Below are 17,926 nucleotides of genomic sequence, written 5' to 3' on the forward strand. Positions count from 1 at the left end.
CTGTTAAGCTGTAGTTCTTAAAGGTGTAGATCCAAAGAGTCTACAATTTTAGAATTCACTTTTTGTTTACTTGACTACCTGTGTATTTTTAACAAATCTAAAACTTGAGTAAGTAAGTACTGAAATAAATGTAATCCCTAGAGTTGATCAAAGATTAATCTGACCAGATGGGGCAAACTTGAGAAAGATTTTGACTTTCCACTCTGTTTTGCCACAAGAAAGGCTGATTTTTTTTTTCTTTCTTTGTTAGCAAGGCAGAGATCAGGACGTCCCCAGAGAAATGAGCAGGTGTGGCCATTTATAAGCATGTCTGCTTATATTACAAACCAGCATAAGAAAAGTTTGAAATGGTTTGAAAAGATCAGCTAACTAGTTTAAATGTTTCATCCTAAATCCTATTTAGTTAAACAAGAGCTGATCAAACTGGCAGTAAAAATCTAGTCTGCCCAAACCTTTAAAGATCTTGTAATTTAATTTTTTAATTTTAATTCTGTGTTCTGTAGCATGTGAATAGGTACATTTTGGTAATCCTTGCCTCTGGACAAGCGCAGAATTCTCTTTTTTTTCTTTCTGGCTAATGGCTAATAACAGAGCCTTGCTTCCTGTCTGATGATGAAAGGGTGGCCGTCAAGTTCTTTTTCTTAGCTCCTACTATGTAATCGAGGCATTTCATGAGCAATTTGGAGAGAAGAATCCATGTGAACTGTTAGCAATGTGAAGTAGTCATAGTCTCTTTTTGCTTTGAGATGGATTAGAATTTATTTGGGTTCTTTATTCATGTATGAAACTCAACTATATATTGACATTATTTGAAATTATGTAAAAGAAGAGAAGTGTTTTTGCTAAACTAATTCCATGGACACATGTGCACCTATACAGTTCTCAAAGAGACTCCGCCTCTGTTTTATGTTTTTTAAACTAAGTCTGCAGCAAACATCAAATACTTTTGAAAGGACACCCTTGGGTAGGTAGTGTTCTCTGTAGCTACAATGACAGTTTCTCATGTTCTAATTCACCTTCACAAATCCATAGCATCGTTCTGGACTAAAGTAATGTCAGTCATTGACATTTTCGGCAAGTACAAAAAGGACCCCCTATGGCAGCCATTTTTAGTTGTTTCTTAAGATCCAAAGACTGCTGAAAGAACAATTGGATAAAGTTGGGGATTGGAGAAGCTTGATTTTCTTGTTCCTGTGAAATGAAACTCTAGTTCTTTTTCTTCCTCTTCTTAAAAGCAGAAGTCTGTTAGGGGGTTGTAGCTGTGTCAAAGCCGCTGGGATGCCACTGCTGATCACTTTAATTACTACGACTAAGGAGGATAAAATTAAAAGTAGCACCATTGAAGCAGTGGAAGAAAGCTTGCCGAGATATCGGTGAACTGTGAAATATAAAAATTGCATACCAATACATTTTTTATGGGAGGGAAACAAGGAATTACATTACTCATTCTTGAAGAGTTTGTCCTATAATGGTAAAGTTTTGCTTGTACATCTGTAGCAGATTTTTGAACATTTCAAAAGAACAAGCAAAAACTTTAAATTTTTATGCATTCACAAATGTGGTAAATATACTTATAGGAGAAATTAATATTTTTCACTGTCATTGGCTCATCAGTTCTAGGATTCGTGTGTAGTGTTATATGTCCCTTGTCTTGAAACAGGTCTGGTGTTATACCATGGAATGACTTTATTCCTTGCAAGGGATGTTGGTCATGGGAAAAACAAAGTTTAAATGTGTATAACATATCCAGTAGTTTTCCAGAGACTATAATCTAAGTTCCTGGACCTGAGTTTTTCAACCACCCATAATATCAATATAAACAATTTAATTTCTTTTTGCCATTTAACTTCTCTTATTGTTCTGGTGAGAGCAGCACAAAGAATTGGATAGCCCATTACAGAATTCTTCTGTGTACAAATATAAAAATGAATAATCTGGATTTTAAAAAATCATAGTGCTCCTTCACAAAAGTTATTTGACCACCAGTGATTACAATTCTTCTAGTGGCAAAATTAAATTGGGAGTGGGGGGTGGTGGGAGGGGCACCCTTGCTAGAAATCTGGCTGCTTATGTCAGCTTGTTCTGCAGTTTAGACTAGTCCTGAATATCAATAAATAGAAAAGGCACATTTTGTGAGGCTGATACTCTTAATAATATGAAGAATCAAAATACTTATTAACTTAGCAATAATTATTGCCCATTCAAAAGTAATAGATGTTTGTTGTAGACTAAGTATAAAACTTAGATAAGTCTATTAAAAATTAGCTTTAAAAAAAATACTTTCTTTGGTCTCAAAACAAAAAGAAAATCTAATCTTCTAATCCCCTGGACAAAATAAGAAAGTAAGTTAATGTTTCTCATCTATGATTCTAAATTATTATTTCCTTTTCATTTGTAATAATGGTGTTTATTTTCCCTAGTTTTCTAAAACTATTTGCCCTTGTACACACACACACACACACACACACACACACACAGAGTTTTTTCTGCTGTTTAGACACTAGTAAACAAATGACATGCAAATCTGAGTTGCTGCGTTTTTGTAGAATAATATTGAGCTTGTTCTATTTTTCTTCTGAGGTTGTCAAAATAGATATGAGATATATAGTTAATGTTCTTAGACGGAAGTGAAGTATTATCGGATATATACATACATTAAGTATATTTTTACTGATTGTGTGGGCACTGTACAAAGTAAAATTACAGTTCCTCTGATCTCCTTTCTGTCTCAAGTACTCATTCATGGATATTTTAATATTTGAAGAATATCAACTTGATTATTACTTTGAATGGTTATTAAATTTAGCACAATCCAATTTTAAAATATTTTATATTACTGCAAAACCCCAGATTTCTTGAGTTATGTGTATGGGAAATATCATTTTAGTTGTGATGAGTTGTGGAAGTTAAGAAAATTGTCAGATACAATTTATTAAGTTAAATTGTACATTTAATTAGTATAATAATAGTAAGCATTTCCAAATTACACTTTTAACAAATACTTTTTTTCTCTGTTGGTTGCTCTGTCTTGAGGGAAGGTAAGGAGTGAGAAAACAAACACTGCGATATGCTATCCCACTGGAGAGCTCTTGGTCCAAGCGAAATTGTCTCTGTAGTGTTAGAACATTAGGAGAAAAGTAAACCAAGGCAATCTGATAGGGAACTAGAATTCTGTCAGTCAGGCTCAAGATTCTGTGCTGTGTCCACGTACTTTGTTTACTGTAGGGTTTTATGAGTTGTAACCTGCCCGTGCAGGCTGTTAATGAGGCTAAATCTTGCTGCTAGAGAATTGAATTACAGCACACCTCTGGGCTAATGGTTATAAACAGAAAGTCCCATTAGGGCTGCTTTCTGATTCGTTCATTTGCATTTTTTCTATTGTATGAAGAACAATGATGAGTAAATAAGTACAAACAAACAATTTACATGGAAATGGATAAAATGTAGCTAATTAGGATTTAGTGTTGGTTTTATTAATGATTGCCCAAGCTAAGTAGCACTCTGTGGAAACCTTTGCAGGTGGAAAATGTTCTTTTCCTCTTTTTTGGGGGGGGAGGGAGGATGGGGAGAGGAGAAGCATGGAATGGTGTTTACATATGCCTTATAAGAATAGGTTCCCATTTCAATTTCAAAAACATATACTCATTTATTTTATTCAAGTTCTGTTAAGGTTACTACATCTTAGTTTAACTAATTGAATTCTAGCTCTACATATATCTTTTATGCCTGTATAAGGAAATTTACTTAAAACTTGGTGCCTGGGGTAAACTATTAGTTTTCATTAGTGTTTTCAGCTTTTTTAGGTTTGAGATATTTAAATTTAGTATTTTCTTCACTTTATCATGTAATTTGATGCTCTTGTTTAAAACCTGAATTTGTATTTTTCCTATTTTCCCCATATTTAAAAATACTGCTCATAAGCTGTGAGTCAAAGATAACTTTTTGTCCTCTTGCAACCAATGGCTGCTGCTCTCCTGGCTCCTATTTTAACTGTCTTCAAGTTTCTTTTCCTTCCAACCCTTCTCCTTCCTTTCACCTGAGTGATAAAAGGAAGGCTGTTTAGTGGAGCAGCTAGAGGATCTTATGATGAGTCAGGAGACCTAGGTTCTAGTCCCCACCCTGCCACTGTTTGTATGACCTTGGATAAGTCATTTAACTTACCCAAACCTAGTGCTGCTGCAGCCACCTGTATAGGCAAGTCTCTTGATCTTTATACACCAAAGTTTCTTCCTTTGTAAGATGAGTGTGTCGGACTAAATGGCTTTGAAGGTCCCTCCCAGCTGTAAATCTGTGACCTGTGATCTTGATCTCCTCATCTATAAAGTGGTGACGTTTGCTTTGGACGATCTCTTAGTGGTTCCTTAACCTTCTGAAGTGCATTGTTAGAAGTCATGAGCGTCCCCTTAGAAAAAAGGAATGTTGTCCCACGAGGAAGTGTCTGACGTAGCAGCAGTTGTCTGTGCAGATGGGTATTCAGTTTATCACTGGCCAGTTCCCTGTTGCTTTGCCCTGCTTGATACTCCCAAACACAAAGAGGGACAAAAAAGGATTTAATTGAAGGAACATACAGAAAATAATCATAAAAGAGGCAAAAATGCCTTTTTTAACCAACGTGCATTCTGGTCCATGGTCGTGCTAGTTTACTAGGGATACCTTCCCATTTCTCCCATAAACTACGGAGGGTCTTTATTCCAACACCCTTTGCAGTAGCAGATCTGATCCCCAGAGGTTGAAGCTACCACTCCATCTCCCCTCAGGGTTCTAAGTGAACCCCTAAGGGGCAGCTGGTCTTTCTGATGCTCAGCTTGGTTTTCTCCTAATATAAATTCACTAGTTATATTTAGTATATACTCCCTGACATTGATTGGTTCATTGATAGTGCCCTAATATCACTAAGTTAATCAATATAAATTAACTTTTACAAAGCATATTTACTGGAAAGATATAGCAAGGACCAAAGAAAAAAAATAAAAAGCAACCAGCACCCCCCCCCCAAACCTGAACTGGGGCATACCCTCCCTCCACCACTCTTGTTCCTTGGGGGGGAAGAGGTTCAAAAGTAAAGCAGCTAGTACAAAGTATTCCCTCCACCAGTTCATTGCCAGATGTAGCACAGCCACTGAAGGAGTCAATCTCTGGCTTCCGGGCATGGTGCAGCCCTTGGCTCATGAGGCGGTCCATTGCTGGCGGGTCAAGCACGTAACTCCTCCAGGCTATCTTTCCTTCCACTAGGCAAGCCTTTGTCTCCAAAAGGGCCACCTCCTGTTTTTATCTTCTTTCCTTTGGTACAATGCCTTATGTGACTTCAAAGGGTCAAAGAAACAGAAATAGTACTTTTTTTTTTTTAAGGAATCACAAAGTCTGGGATAGGGAAAATGGGGAGCTTTTTATGTTCTCCTCAAATTGCAACTAAAACCAGCCCTGACTAGTTAGGCCAGAGTGAATGTGCTAATCCTAAAGTAAGCACAAATTAGTCTGGAGTTTGGGAAGGAGAGAAAGTCCTGTCAATTTTACCCTCCTGACATCTCTTCAATATCCCTTCTCTCCTCTGACACTGCCACCAACTGGGTGTAGACCCCCATCTCCTCACTCCTAGACTTGCAATGCCTCGGTAGTTTGTCTTCACGTCTCTCCCCAATTTAGTCCATCCTTCATTCACCTGTTAAAATGATCTTAATAAAGGGCCTTTCTGACCACAGTCACCACCTTATTCAGTAAACCCAATTACTCTCTCTCACCTCAAGGAGCTAATGTAAAATCTTTTATTTGGAGTTCAGATCCCTTCATAATCTGCCTCCCCTCCCTTTCTCCAGTGTTCTTACTCCTTAATCCCCTTTATATACTCTGGGATCCAGTACCACTACTGGCCTTTTTGTTTCCCACACAAGACACTCCCATCTCCCAATTCTGGTCCTTTTTGATGACCGTCCCCCATGCCTGGAATTCTTTTCCTCTTCATCTCTACCTCCTGGCTTCCCTGAAGTCCCTGCAAAAAACCCATCTTCTAGAAGAAGCTCTTCCCCTACCCTCTTTAAAGCTTGTGTCTTCCCTTTATTAATTTATCCTGTATTTTTTTGTTTGCATATAGTTGCTTGCATGTTGTCTCCCCTACTACTAGACTATGAGCTCCTTGAGAAGATGGACTACTATTGGTTTTTTCCCCCCTTTCTTTGTTTCCCCAGCAGCACTTAGCACAAAGCATGGCAAATGGTAGGTGCTTAATAAATGTTTATTGACTGACTGAGAGTTGCTTTGACAAGAACTTGATAGGATGAATGCTTTGTTGAAGCCACTCTGCTGGTTGAAGTGATAGAGGGGAAAGTAAGCCCAAATATTTGGGGGTAGGAGGAGATTTTTTTGCTTTGGTTCGTTCTATATCTTTTCAGTAAATTATGCCTTTATAAAAGCTAATTTAGGTTAATTAGTTAAATGATATAGGAACATTATTTGCTGGGTCAGTCAGTGATAGAGGAAGATATTAAATATTAACTGGTGAATTGCTGTTAGGGAGAACACACCAGAATGGGGGTTCAAACTGATAGTATCAGAAAGATATCCTGAGCCTCATTATGATATAACACAGTGGCAGCAACGACAATCCCTTTGGCCAAGGCAGGGAAAGAGGTCACCCCAATCCTGTCCTTGTACTGGAAACTCTGCTCTACCCAGGTATACCACAAGAACGTAGTTGACTGTTATGAGAATCCCAGAAATATAGAACACCTTGGCAAAAATGGTTGACATAGGATTGGTGGGAGCAACCAATTTGTGGTGACATTATAAAATTACAGTTCTGAGGGGATGAAAAGAAGGAGATTGTGGACACCTGATTCAAAATGTTTGGCTGTGGGTCTGCTATTGCTTTAAGTTCATTAGCTATTGAATGGATTAAAGAAAAACTGGTTGCCATCAAAAACATAGCTGTTTTCAAGCAGTTGTACCTCCCTCCTGTTAAACTGCACTGTTCCACACTTGCTAAAGATATAATCAAGACTGCCTTGGCAGGCTCCAAACTGGAGCAGAACCCTAGGAAAGAGAGGCCTGAGCAAGGCTAGCCAAACTGGGCAGCCAGTGCATCCAGTACAGTCATCTAGTTGGGAGAAGCTGTGTGGTATGTACAACATCCTATAATCCTCATAGTTCTGCTCTAACAGAATAGAAAACTTTTGTTCTTTAACCTTGGCTTGTTTCAGCACCAGTTACCACCCTCACCTGATGTATCTGTATAGTTTGAATTAGTGTGCCTTGTAGCTATGATAATTACCTTGTTCATAAAATGAAAAATAATAATGAAATCCAATGATAACCTTCATGTGAAGGAATGAGTTACATTCAGTGAATATCTAACTTCCTCTGAGTTGTTTTTGGGGAGTTTTTGTTACACATTAGTTTGGTGCAGATATTTGGTAGGAGCAATTATTGTGCTTAAAGAGATTGGCATATATATAACAAAACTCATGTAAGAATTAATCTCTGATTAAAAAAAGATACCCCAACCCTCAGAGTTGAACCTCTGGGGAAGAGGAGGCATTCTCTGAGTACCTGACTTGTCATTATGAGTGATAATTGAGGAAGGGCCCTCTTGTCTCCCCTCCTACCCTTCCCCCTTACAACAGAGCAGTGGGTCCAGTCCAGAAAAACCAGCAGCTCTTTACTCTTTTTTTTTCTTTTAGTTTGCTGATAAATTACACTCGTGCCAGTTGCACTGTGGCTGTTCACTCCCACTGGGATGGCATTGTTGTTTTCCCAGTACTACTGATATTATCGTTCAAACCCATCCCTCTTCTGAAGCTCCCTATTACTGTTCGGGGCACCACCATTCTCCCAGTCACCCAGGTTCACAAGCTTGAAGTCGTCTTTGACTCATCACTCTACTTCATACCACATATCCAGTCGGTTGCCAAGTCTTACCAATTCTGCCTCCACAGTATCTGTTATCTTCTGCCTTCTATTCTAGTCACTCAGCCACCCCCATCTTTCAAGTCTTTATCACCTCTTGTCTGGACTATTGCAACATCCTCCTAATTGTTCCCCTGCCTCAAGCGTCTCCCTTCTGCAATCCATACTCCACATAGCTGCTCAAATGATATTCCTAAAGCACAGTTTTGACCATGTCACTCCTTTACTTAGTAAATTCCAGTGACCTCAGAAGAGGAGCATCTTTGAACCCTGCAACTGCTACTGACTCCCCTCAAAAATTATTCACATATTCTCGTCGTATGTGTGTGTGTGTGTGTGTGTGTGTGTGTGTTTATTCATTCTCCTGGCAAAACATAAACTCCTTGTTGGCAGGGACTATTTTTTTTGTCTCTCTATCACTACTTTATCTTACACAGCATCTGGAGCATAGTAGGCACTTAATAAAAATGCTTGTTGATTTATTGTCTCCCTTATCACCAGTCATCACTCTTCAATTCCTTACAGTATTCCTTTTGCCTCTACTATTCTTATTGAATCTTTTTTTCTTAAAGATCACCAGTGGCCTTCTACCAACCAAATCCAACTGCCAGTAGTATCTCAGAGTTGATAGAATATTAGACTTAAGAGTTCAGATACACTTGAGTGTGAATCTCATCTCCAGTACTTATATCTGTGAGACCATGTGCAAATCACTTAACCTCTCAGAACCCCTTATCTGTAAAATGAGGATAACAATCCCTCTAGTGCCTACCTCACAGGGTTATTATGCTGATCAAATGAGATCATGTAGGTAAAGTGCTTTGCAGACTTAATGTGCCTTATGAGTGTTGGTTCTTGCTCTGGCAGCACACCTTCAGGACCACTCCCACAGTCAGGCACTCCCAGTTACTGGGTGAAGTCCTAAATGTTGCTCCATTTGGGGTTTTTGGGGCAACCCTTGAGGGTTGAGGGTCTGTGGGTTTGTTCTTGAGAGGGTAGGGGTTTCTAGTACTGTCAGTCATGGGTCTTCACCAGTGTTGTTCCCATTAATTATAAGCCCGTAGCCTCTGTTAGCTTTTAGGAAAAGGTATTTTACTAAAGCAATATAGCAAGAACATTTGGTACAAAATGTTTCCTACAAACTGGGAGTTCATTCTTGCCCTGCATGCGTAGTGTCCCTGTATTGAATAACCTTAAAATTAAGAACACCTGTAGCAAGTTTACCATGAATCCTGATGGTGGGATGCCTTTTCTCCCTTTGTGAAGTCTTCATGAAATTTCTTTCAGGTATAATCTGATAAAGATATTAAGGGGAAGGGCATCTTGTTAATTGAGGTTGGGGTGAAGAACTCTACCCCTTACCTTACATTGCTATTACTAGCAATAACAATAATAATAATAATAACAATACTTATACTCCTGCAGTATTTGACATTATTAGCCATCTCCTTGAAATAGGTTTCTGTGACACTACATCATCCTGGTTCTCTTCAGATCTTTCTCTCTGTCTTGCATTCTTCTTGGTGTCATCCCCCACTCTACCCTCAAGAACAAAGGTTTTCCAGTGTTCTGCACTTAGATTTCTTTCTCTTTCTCTTTCTCTTTCTCTTAGTGAAACTTCAACTGTCATATCTGTATAAAAGATTCACAGTCTGACTCTCTAGCCCTGACCTTCTCCCCAGCTGCAGTGGCCATTTATACATTGGATTCAGCATATCTCATTCATAAACTCAGATAATGTAAATGTAAATCATCTACTTCACACCATCAACCCAGTCTTTCCTCCCAACTTCTGTATTTATCTTATTTATCTAGTGTTCCCAATCACCCAAGTTCTAAACTTCGGGCATCTCTGACTCCTTGCTTACCCCCCACAACAATCACCAGATTATACCAATTCCACTGCTACAATATTGCTTCTATCCACCCCCTCTTTTCTTTTCCCGTTGCTACTACATCATTCAGATACTCAGTACCTTTCACCTAGACTATTGCAATTACCTCGTAACTGGTCTTCATTGCCTCTAGTTTTCTCCCTTGAATCCATCTTACATACAGCTACCAGATTAATGTTCTTAAAACAGAGCATCATTAATTATGTCACTGTTCTACTCAAAAATCTTCATCATTTCTCCATTGACAATTGAGTAAAATTCAAGTGCTTTAACCCAGATTCATATCTGCCAAAATGTGGTCCCAGATATTTGTAGCCTTGCCTTCTATTGCCCTTCCATACTTCTCTGTACATTTATTAGTTCATATTTCCCCCAAACACCCCAAAATTTACCGCAACCATGTTTTTGTACTTGCTGTTCCATACCTGGGTTCTTTCCACTCTCCTCCATTTTTTTTCTGTTAAAATCCTATGCATTTTTCAAGGCCAAGTTATAATACTATCCAATTTTTGGAGCCTTCCTTGAACCATCTAGCGGAGAGATCTCTCCCTCTTCTACAATAATACAGAATTTTATTCATGTCTTTTTTCTGGTACTTAACAGTTCTACTCTAGATTCCTATTATTTGTGTTATTGTTTTATCTCCCCACTTAGGTTATACATTTACCCTCCTACATTCCACAGTCCAGCTAAACTGTCATTTCTTTTTCACTCATGACACTCTGTCTCCCATCTCTGTTCCTTTATACTGACCACCCTCCCACTTCCTTTAAGATATAGCTCAAGCACTTAATCTGTTGCCACCTCAACTTCCTCATCTGTCAACTATAATTATAGTACCTATACCACAAAGTTACTGTGAGGAATTAAATGAGATCCTAACACAGTGCTTGGCATCTAGTAGTTGTTCAATAAATAATTGCTGATTTCTCTTGACTGAAGGTAAGGGCCTATGCCTTACTCATTTTTGTACCTCCTACATCTCCCTATCTTGTAATCAATAAATATTTATTAAATGAATCAGTGATTTTTATTTTTAAAGCAAGAATCTTGATAGATTCTATATTCTCAACTAACAAACCTTGAATTTGTGGAAACTTAACTTTTAAAAGGATTTTGTATATTTGATAAACTGAATTTTTACTACCCTGTGCTGCAATTGACACTCCATTTTGAGTCATAAAAGCTGTCCATTTTTATAATACTGTACTACAACATTGTAAACTCTTATGCTTTTATTAACAGCTGGCAGGTTAAATCTTATCCTTAGAGTACAAAAATATTAATTCTATTTCTACATCATGGATCTTTTCTACACCTGTGATTCAGTTTATGAGAACACTGATTTAACATGGCAATAGATCTTCTTATATGTAATTCCTAATCATTTTCTAAGTGATATATCTTACCAGAGACTCACTTAAAAAAAAAAAACTAGCTCAAAATGTCTTTAAATGAACATTTTAATACAGTAATTTTTAATGGTTAAAAAAAAATCTGATTCTAGAATGCCTTTAAAAATTGTGTGACACCTAACTGATATGGAGCATCCTATTTATAATGTGGGCCAAGCACCATGCTGTAAACCAGTTACTATCATGATGATCAGATTGAGAATGAAATTGCATTTCTGTCAATTACTGAGTTGGCAACTGTTCAATATATCTTAGCAGCAAGATGAAGAGCGACGTCGGCAGCTGAGAGAGCGAGCTCGTCAGCTAATAGCAGAAGCTCGATCTGGAGTGAAGATGTCAGAACTTCCCAGCTATAGTGAAATAGCTGCAGAAAAGTTGAAAGAAAGGTCAAAGGCATCTGGAGGTGAGTTAAAGAAGCTTGTATCATATTCCTGTAAAAACCCAAAAATCAGTGTTGGACCGTTTGGGCCATTACTTTTATTCATACCTCAAAATTTTGTAGCAGGCATGTAAGGATGCAAAGTGGACATTTCTATCAGAAAAACCAGGACATCAGATTAATGATTTTTGTGTTTTCAGATTCCACTTTACTGTTTTAATTCTCAGAAGCACAACATACACTGGTAATCATAGTTCACAAGATTTATGAGCTATGATTTATAGTTTTGGCCAGAGTGATATCATATTGATTATAACATGATTATTCTGCATAAAACCCAAATAAAACTTCAAACATACAAGAGTACATAGGACCTTTTACTGGTAAATTTTGAAAGTAAAACTTTTTTTTTCCACTTGTAGCATATTTTTGTGAAGGCTGACTTAAAGTCATCTTTTGCCATTTAAATTTTTGCATTATAGCCTACTATATGGGAGTAGTAGTCATTGGAACCAGTTCTTTGATACATATCACTTGTGTAGAGTTTGTATTATAGTATTTCAACCCTAAATTCAAAATATTACTAAAAGTTACATTCTTTCCAATAATATTTGCTAAAACCATATGGAGTATAACTCAAAATCTGAACACTAGTCTCATTTAGTCTCCTTGTTCTCTGGAGGCCATCTTCATACTCTACAAAAATTATCTTAAGCTTATTATTGGAATAAGGGCTATCTTTCATCTAGCCTTGCAATCATTACTAAATCCAATGTATATTATTTTAAATACTAATTATTAAAGAGAACTTTATCTGATAATGTTCATTTCAGCCCATGTTTGATTTGGAATTTCTTGTCTTTTTTTTATTTCTTTTTGATCCAAGAGGGAGAGAATGTTTAGAAGGGTTGTATTTTTCTATCAATATATTCCTTATTCATCTAGTAAATGATGCTAAAATACTTCTTGTTTTAAGCTAATCTCAGAATGCTGGGATCACCTTGAAGAGTAGGCAAGTATGGGCTAGAATGAGAAGTTAGGGGTTGAAACCTGGTTAAAATGTTTTTTCAAAGTGAGCTCAAGCTGTAGGGCACAAAGAATAATTCTTTGAAAAAGGTTCAGTATTTGCTTCTGTTGCTGCTGTTCCTAGTTGATTCCATAGATTAAATGCTTCTGTTGCTGAGAAATTTCAACTAAATGCTTGTAGTGCCCAACCCCACCTTTCATTAAATCTGAAAGTTCCTTCTGCAAATAATCTCATATCTGTCACCTTATTATTCCCTTCAGAATTTTTTATATCTTGGTGAATTACAACCTTCATCTTACTTCTTCATAAAGATTATAAACCTAGTTTCTTGAACTCTCCTGAATAAGTAAGATCTTTGACCTCTTTTATCATTCCAGGTGTCTTACTACTATACCTTCACTATTTCTCCATTATTTCATAGCAAGGTTACCAGGACTGCTTGCAGCTTCATAAACATGGTTTTATTTCTCCACAGCCAGGAAGTTTTCCTTTCATTCGTATTTAATAAAGTAATTTCATTTGATATACTAATAATCCATTTTATATGTAAAGTATATACTTTAGTGGGCTCAATTCTCACCTTTTAGAAAAATTCTCTTATATTTCTGACATATTCCTGCCTTGAGCTACCTATATAGCCTTCCTTCAAAATTCCGAAAGGCAGTATGCCATAGTAGCAGTGGTGAAAATGCAATGACAACCAGTGCTATAATTTTTTTTAAGGTTGTGATTAGATAAGTATGCTACTTTAACTGGTGATCAGCATTAGAACTATGGGAGCTGAGAACCAGGAGAATATTCCCAGCATGAGCTATGAGGCGGAAAGAATAGATGAAGCAGGAAATTGTTCAGAAGCCTCTTTGAAGATCTTAGATCAGTTAACCTAAGGGGATCCAACTGCCTAGGACCTACTTCTCTAGCAGATGTTGAGTATCGGGATAGAGCAGATGCTGTCCTGTGGCCAAGTTTGGCTTTGAGTGAAACATCACATTTTCTGTCATTAACTGAGCCCTCACCTTCTTTCCCTTCATTGGGAGGGGCAGTTCAAACTAGGAAGAGCCATGCTGAGAGTAACTTAGGAAAACAGAGAGGGCTGGAAGACCACAAAAAGCAGGCCTTTTTCCTCTCTTAGTTACACTGCCTGAAATTTTGCCAAGCTGAGATTCATTTAGGTTATTTCAAAATGGAAATACCCAGGCTGGGGGTTAGACTTATATATCTAAAATTATGACATAAATTCATGTAATTAAATTGTCTTTTCCTCTAAATCTACCTGTGATCAGGCCACATAAGTGAATGGGAGTCACTGAACATGAGCTTTGAACTTTTAGGGCAGTAGTTCTTAACCTTTTTTGTATCATAAATCCCTTCTCAGTTATGGTTTTTAAATGCATAAAATAAGATCTAGCATTACAAAAGAAACCAATTATGTTGAAATAGTTACAAAAAAAGTTTTTTTAAACACGTTACTGATTAAGAACTCCTGTGCTAGGGGAGATTTGGCTTCCTCAGGATTAGGTGAAGGAACCAACTTTGTGAAAAGCGAAACTACCCCCACGTGCTGAATAATGTAATTAGAAGTGTCTTCTCCCTTTATCTTTTTTCCCTATTCCTTAGCAATGACCATGAACTGCCTCTATAGTGATCTAACAGAATAATGATGGTTTATCAGAAATACAAACTAGAAGTCCATTTAGACCACTGATATAAAACCTCACAAAGAAGATTCTTGCTTGCTGTGAGAAATTGAACTAGAAAACTTTTGTGGTTGCTTCTTTTGAACTAATTATATATTGTTTAAAACATGTAGAGTTATGCGTATCAGCAACTTACAGGAAATATTAATGGCCATCAGACCAATTTTCCATTAGGAATGCCTTTGTGAGTTTACAACAGCTATTTCTTTCCTTGATAAGGACAAAATCACATTGTAAATTGATCTTTTAGAATTTTAGAGCTGGAAAAGACTTTGGAATTCAATTAGTTTAACCTTATCATTTTATGTAGCTAAAGAAACTGAGGCCCAGAATGAAGTGACAGTATTTTAGAGGCTCGAGTTAGAGCTAGAAGGGACCTTAGAGAGTGTTTATGAAGTCCAGCTCACTCATTTTACAGATGAGGAAACAAATCCAAAGAGGTGAAGCAACTCTCCCCAAATGCTGGAGATTAGGAAGAAAAAGCAGAAGGACATATAAAGTTTGTCTCCATTTTAATGAACATACCCAATGGAAAAATGCAAGGAAGCCTCTGAGTGTTGTAGCCTCAATAGCACTTGTCAGGTTCTTCCATGTTTTCTTAAATGTGCCTTTGTCAAATGTGCCTTTCAGTCAGGTGGGACTCTAGCAAAGACAGTACCTATAACATACACAATTTTGCCAAGAGTCCATTATTTTGTTTTGAGCTAGATTAAAAGGTTATTTATTTTTAAGGGAATTTTAACATGCAACAATGGAGGAATTATTGGACTTGGAGTTAGGAAGGCCTGGTTTAGAATCCCACCCCAGATACTTATTAGCTCTGTGACCCTTGAAAAGTTACATAATCTTTCTGATCAGGTTTTGAAACAGGATTTTTTAAAACTGGGTTTCAGTTATGTGTATGACTGTTAAAATGAAAGTCCTTCATCTGTTTACTTTAAAATGAATAAATATATTTTCTTTACCTCTTGTTATATATTTTATGTATAAATTTATATTTTAAGTACAAATAAAGTATTAATAATTTTAATACTTTATAGTTTGACTGTAGCTAATTCTGAAAGAATATACTACTTGTCTATATGAATTTTGTCAAAGTTCTGACCCCAGCATTTGCTCTATTTACTATTAAAATGTTTTAATGATGTATTTTACATTAAAATTAGTATTTTCCACCTTTTATTGAGTCATGCACAGTAACTAAAACTTGGGTTGAGTTCATAGGTAATGGTGGCTCTACCCAAAACGGAAAGTTATTGTATGGTTGAGGGGTTTTCTAAATTGTTAAGAAAATTAGGGTCTGGATTAGAGATCTGAATGCATTTTCATTTCTAAAAATCAGATCCTTTTGATTGTTGTAGTATACTTTTACTGTGAGAGGCAGTGTAGAATAGTGAATAGAAAGCTGGCCTTTGAGTAGAAAGGGCTTGGTTTCAAGTGCCACCTCTGACACAACTTGGCTGTGTGACCCTAGACACGTAACTTAATCCCTCAGTAACCCAGGCAATTCTCCAAGGCTAAAAGCTGCAAAGAAGGTGCTGATCTACCTTATAAGTTCCTTGCCAGGCAGGAGTCCCTAAACAGAAATCATAGGTCAAATATAAAAAGAAAGTGTTTACTTTAGTAATAATAATAACTTTCATGTATATAGAGTTTTAAAGTTTGCAAAGCCCAAAGTATTATCTGATCTGATCTTCACATCAACTCAGTAAGTTTAAGTGTTATTATTATCCCCATCTTACAAATGAAAAAAACTGAGGATCAGCAAGGTTATGTAACTTTCCAGTAGTCACAGAGCTAATTAATGTCTGAGGTGGAATTCTTCCTTACCCCAAGTCAATACTTTCTACATTACCCATGTGTTATACTGTCAGTAATACTATTATCATCTTATTAGGATTCTTGAGTTCTACATTAAAGTATTTTGGTAATTATTAGGTATTATAGGGCTGGCCTCAGCCTATGCTACTGATCACTTTATTGAGGACCCCCATTCCATTTATATTTCTATGCTATCTTAATGCCTAAATCTTGACATAGTTGCATAAATATGGTATATTAGCTTATTCTTATTAAAGCATGTAACTTGCATAGCCAGCTCTATTGTGCAGTGCACCTTCCAGGTTACCTCATGTTTCTTATTCACTCACCTAATTTTCTACCCACTATGGTTCAACCCAGAAGAGGGATTTTCAGTAGATGATCTAATATTTTTTGGTAGCCTGGAACTTTGAGTTGGATAAAGGATACTGTTAATATGCATAAAGAATTGCCACAGGTGTTTAGAAATGCTGCAACATTAACTGTTTAAAAGAATTCAAGGGTTCATCCTGAAACCTAAGGCACTAAATGGAAAAAGGAGAAATCCATTCTTAAAAGTAGCTGATCTTTATAAAGGATCAATTTTTACTCTTCCCCCTCCCAAATAGTAATCCTTTTATCTGGGGTCAGCAGTACATACACAAACATTGAGTTGCCCTCTCAACATACTGTGGAGTAGCAGTGTAGATAGGGATCTCGTCTAGCCAGCCAATAAAATGAAACTGCCATTGACCACTATAGTTGTTTGAACATCTCACAAGCATACCTTATAAGGTGTTCAATATGGTAGATGATGAAGCCTGCAGTCCTCTGCACAAGGCAGGAACCTGGAAGCATCCATATCTGACCACATTTCGAGATTGCACCCTCACCTAGGCATGGTCAAAGGAAGAAAAAACACGGGTTGGTGGTAGAAAGATGTTTTGGATCCCTTAAACTATGTTTTAACTGCCACTGGTGTAGAGTAAAACCTGAGGAAGAATTCTGAACCCATGGCAGGTACTCAATAAATACTCATTGTTTGGAAATGCAGGATGATTTCAGAAGGAAATATTGAGAATAAAATAAATAGATGGATTGAGTGGCTGTTAACCACATTTGATCTGAATCCCTCTTTATTGATATCTAGTTGATATCTAATATCTAAAGTTTAAGCTTTAGTCTAATTTGGGGAGATTTACTTTTACTTTTTAAAAATCAAAACAAAACTTTCTTCTAATTCCGTCTTCTTTTGTCAATTTTCTTAGTCTTTCTCCCTCTTTTTCCAAATCTTGCTCCTTTAGAAACTATCTCTAAAGACCTAACTGTCTTCTTAAGCTCTTTTATCTCTGATGTTCTCTACCTTCATTGCTGGCTGCATTGAAACCAATTCATTCTTATTTCTTCTGGGTACACTTAGATAGTTTAAAGCCTGTGACCTATATATTTAGGGATTTTGTTTTAAATCAATGGCGTCTTCAGTGGAAGATCAACCTGTCATCAACTCCTTTTCATTTATGGTTGGATAACAAATTTACTTATATCAGGATCTTGAACTTATTCTAACAGTATTAGTTTTACCATCTTACGCTTTCTTCTAATTTTTGCCATTCTTTATTGAATGCCACAACCAATTAATATTTCTTTAAATACCTGCAGTCGTATGCATTAAGATATGTTGTCTACTCAGAAATCATATGTTTACTCTGGCTTCCCCTTTGCTTTTTTTCTACTTCTAAGGATATTATATATTGATGTGTATCTTCAACTGGCCTTTTAAACTCTTTGTAGAAAAGTGCCTTTTACATTCTGTT

At 36.8% G+C, this 17,926-nt stretch overlaps 1 protein-coding gene across 12 annotated transcripts in view; it reads left to right on the forward strand.

The window, feature by feature from the left end:
* Positions 1-17,926, forward strand: part of EHBP1 (EH domain binding protein 1) — a 384,193-nt gene that overhangs the window by 289,579 nt on the left and 76,688 nt on the right. For all 12 annotated transcript variants that reach the window (XM_020985470.2, XM_078149539.1, XM_020985475.2 and 9 more), the window contains one exon: positions 11,465-11,612. In XM_020985470.2, coding sequence (XP_020841129.1) covers positions 11,465-11,612 — 148 coding nt within the window. The remainder of the gene's footprint in view (positions 1-11,464; positions 11,613-17,926) is intronic.

This window comes from Phascolarctos cinereus, unplaced genomic scaffold (genome assembly GCF_003287225.1).
Source record: "Phascolarctos cinereus isolate Bilbo 61053 unplaced genomic scaffold, phaCin_HiC Scaffold_2;HRSCAF=192, whole genome shotgun sequence".
Taxonomy (NCBI): Eukaryota; Metazoa; Chordata; class Mammalia; order Diprotodontia; family Phascolarctidae; genus Phascolarctos; species Phascolarctos cinereus.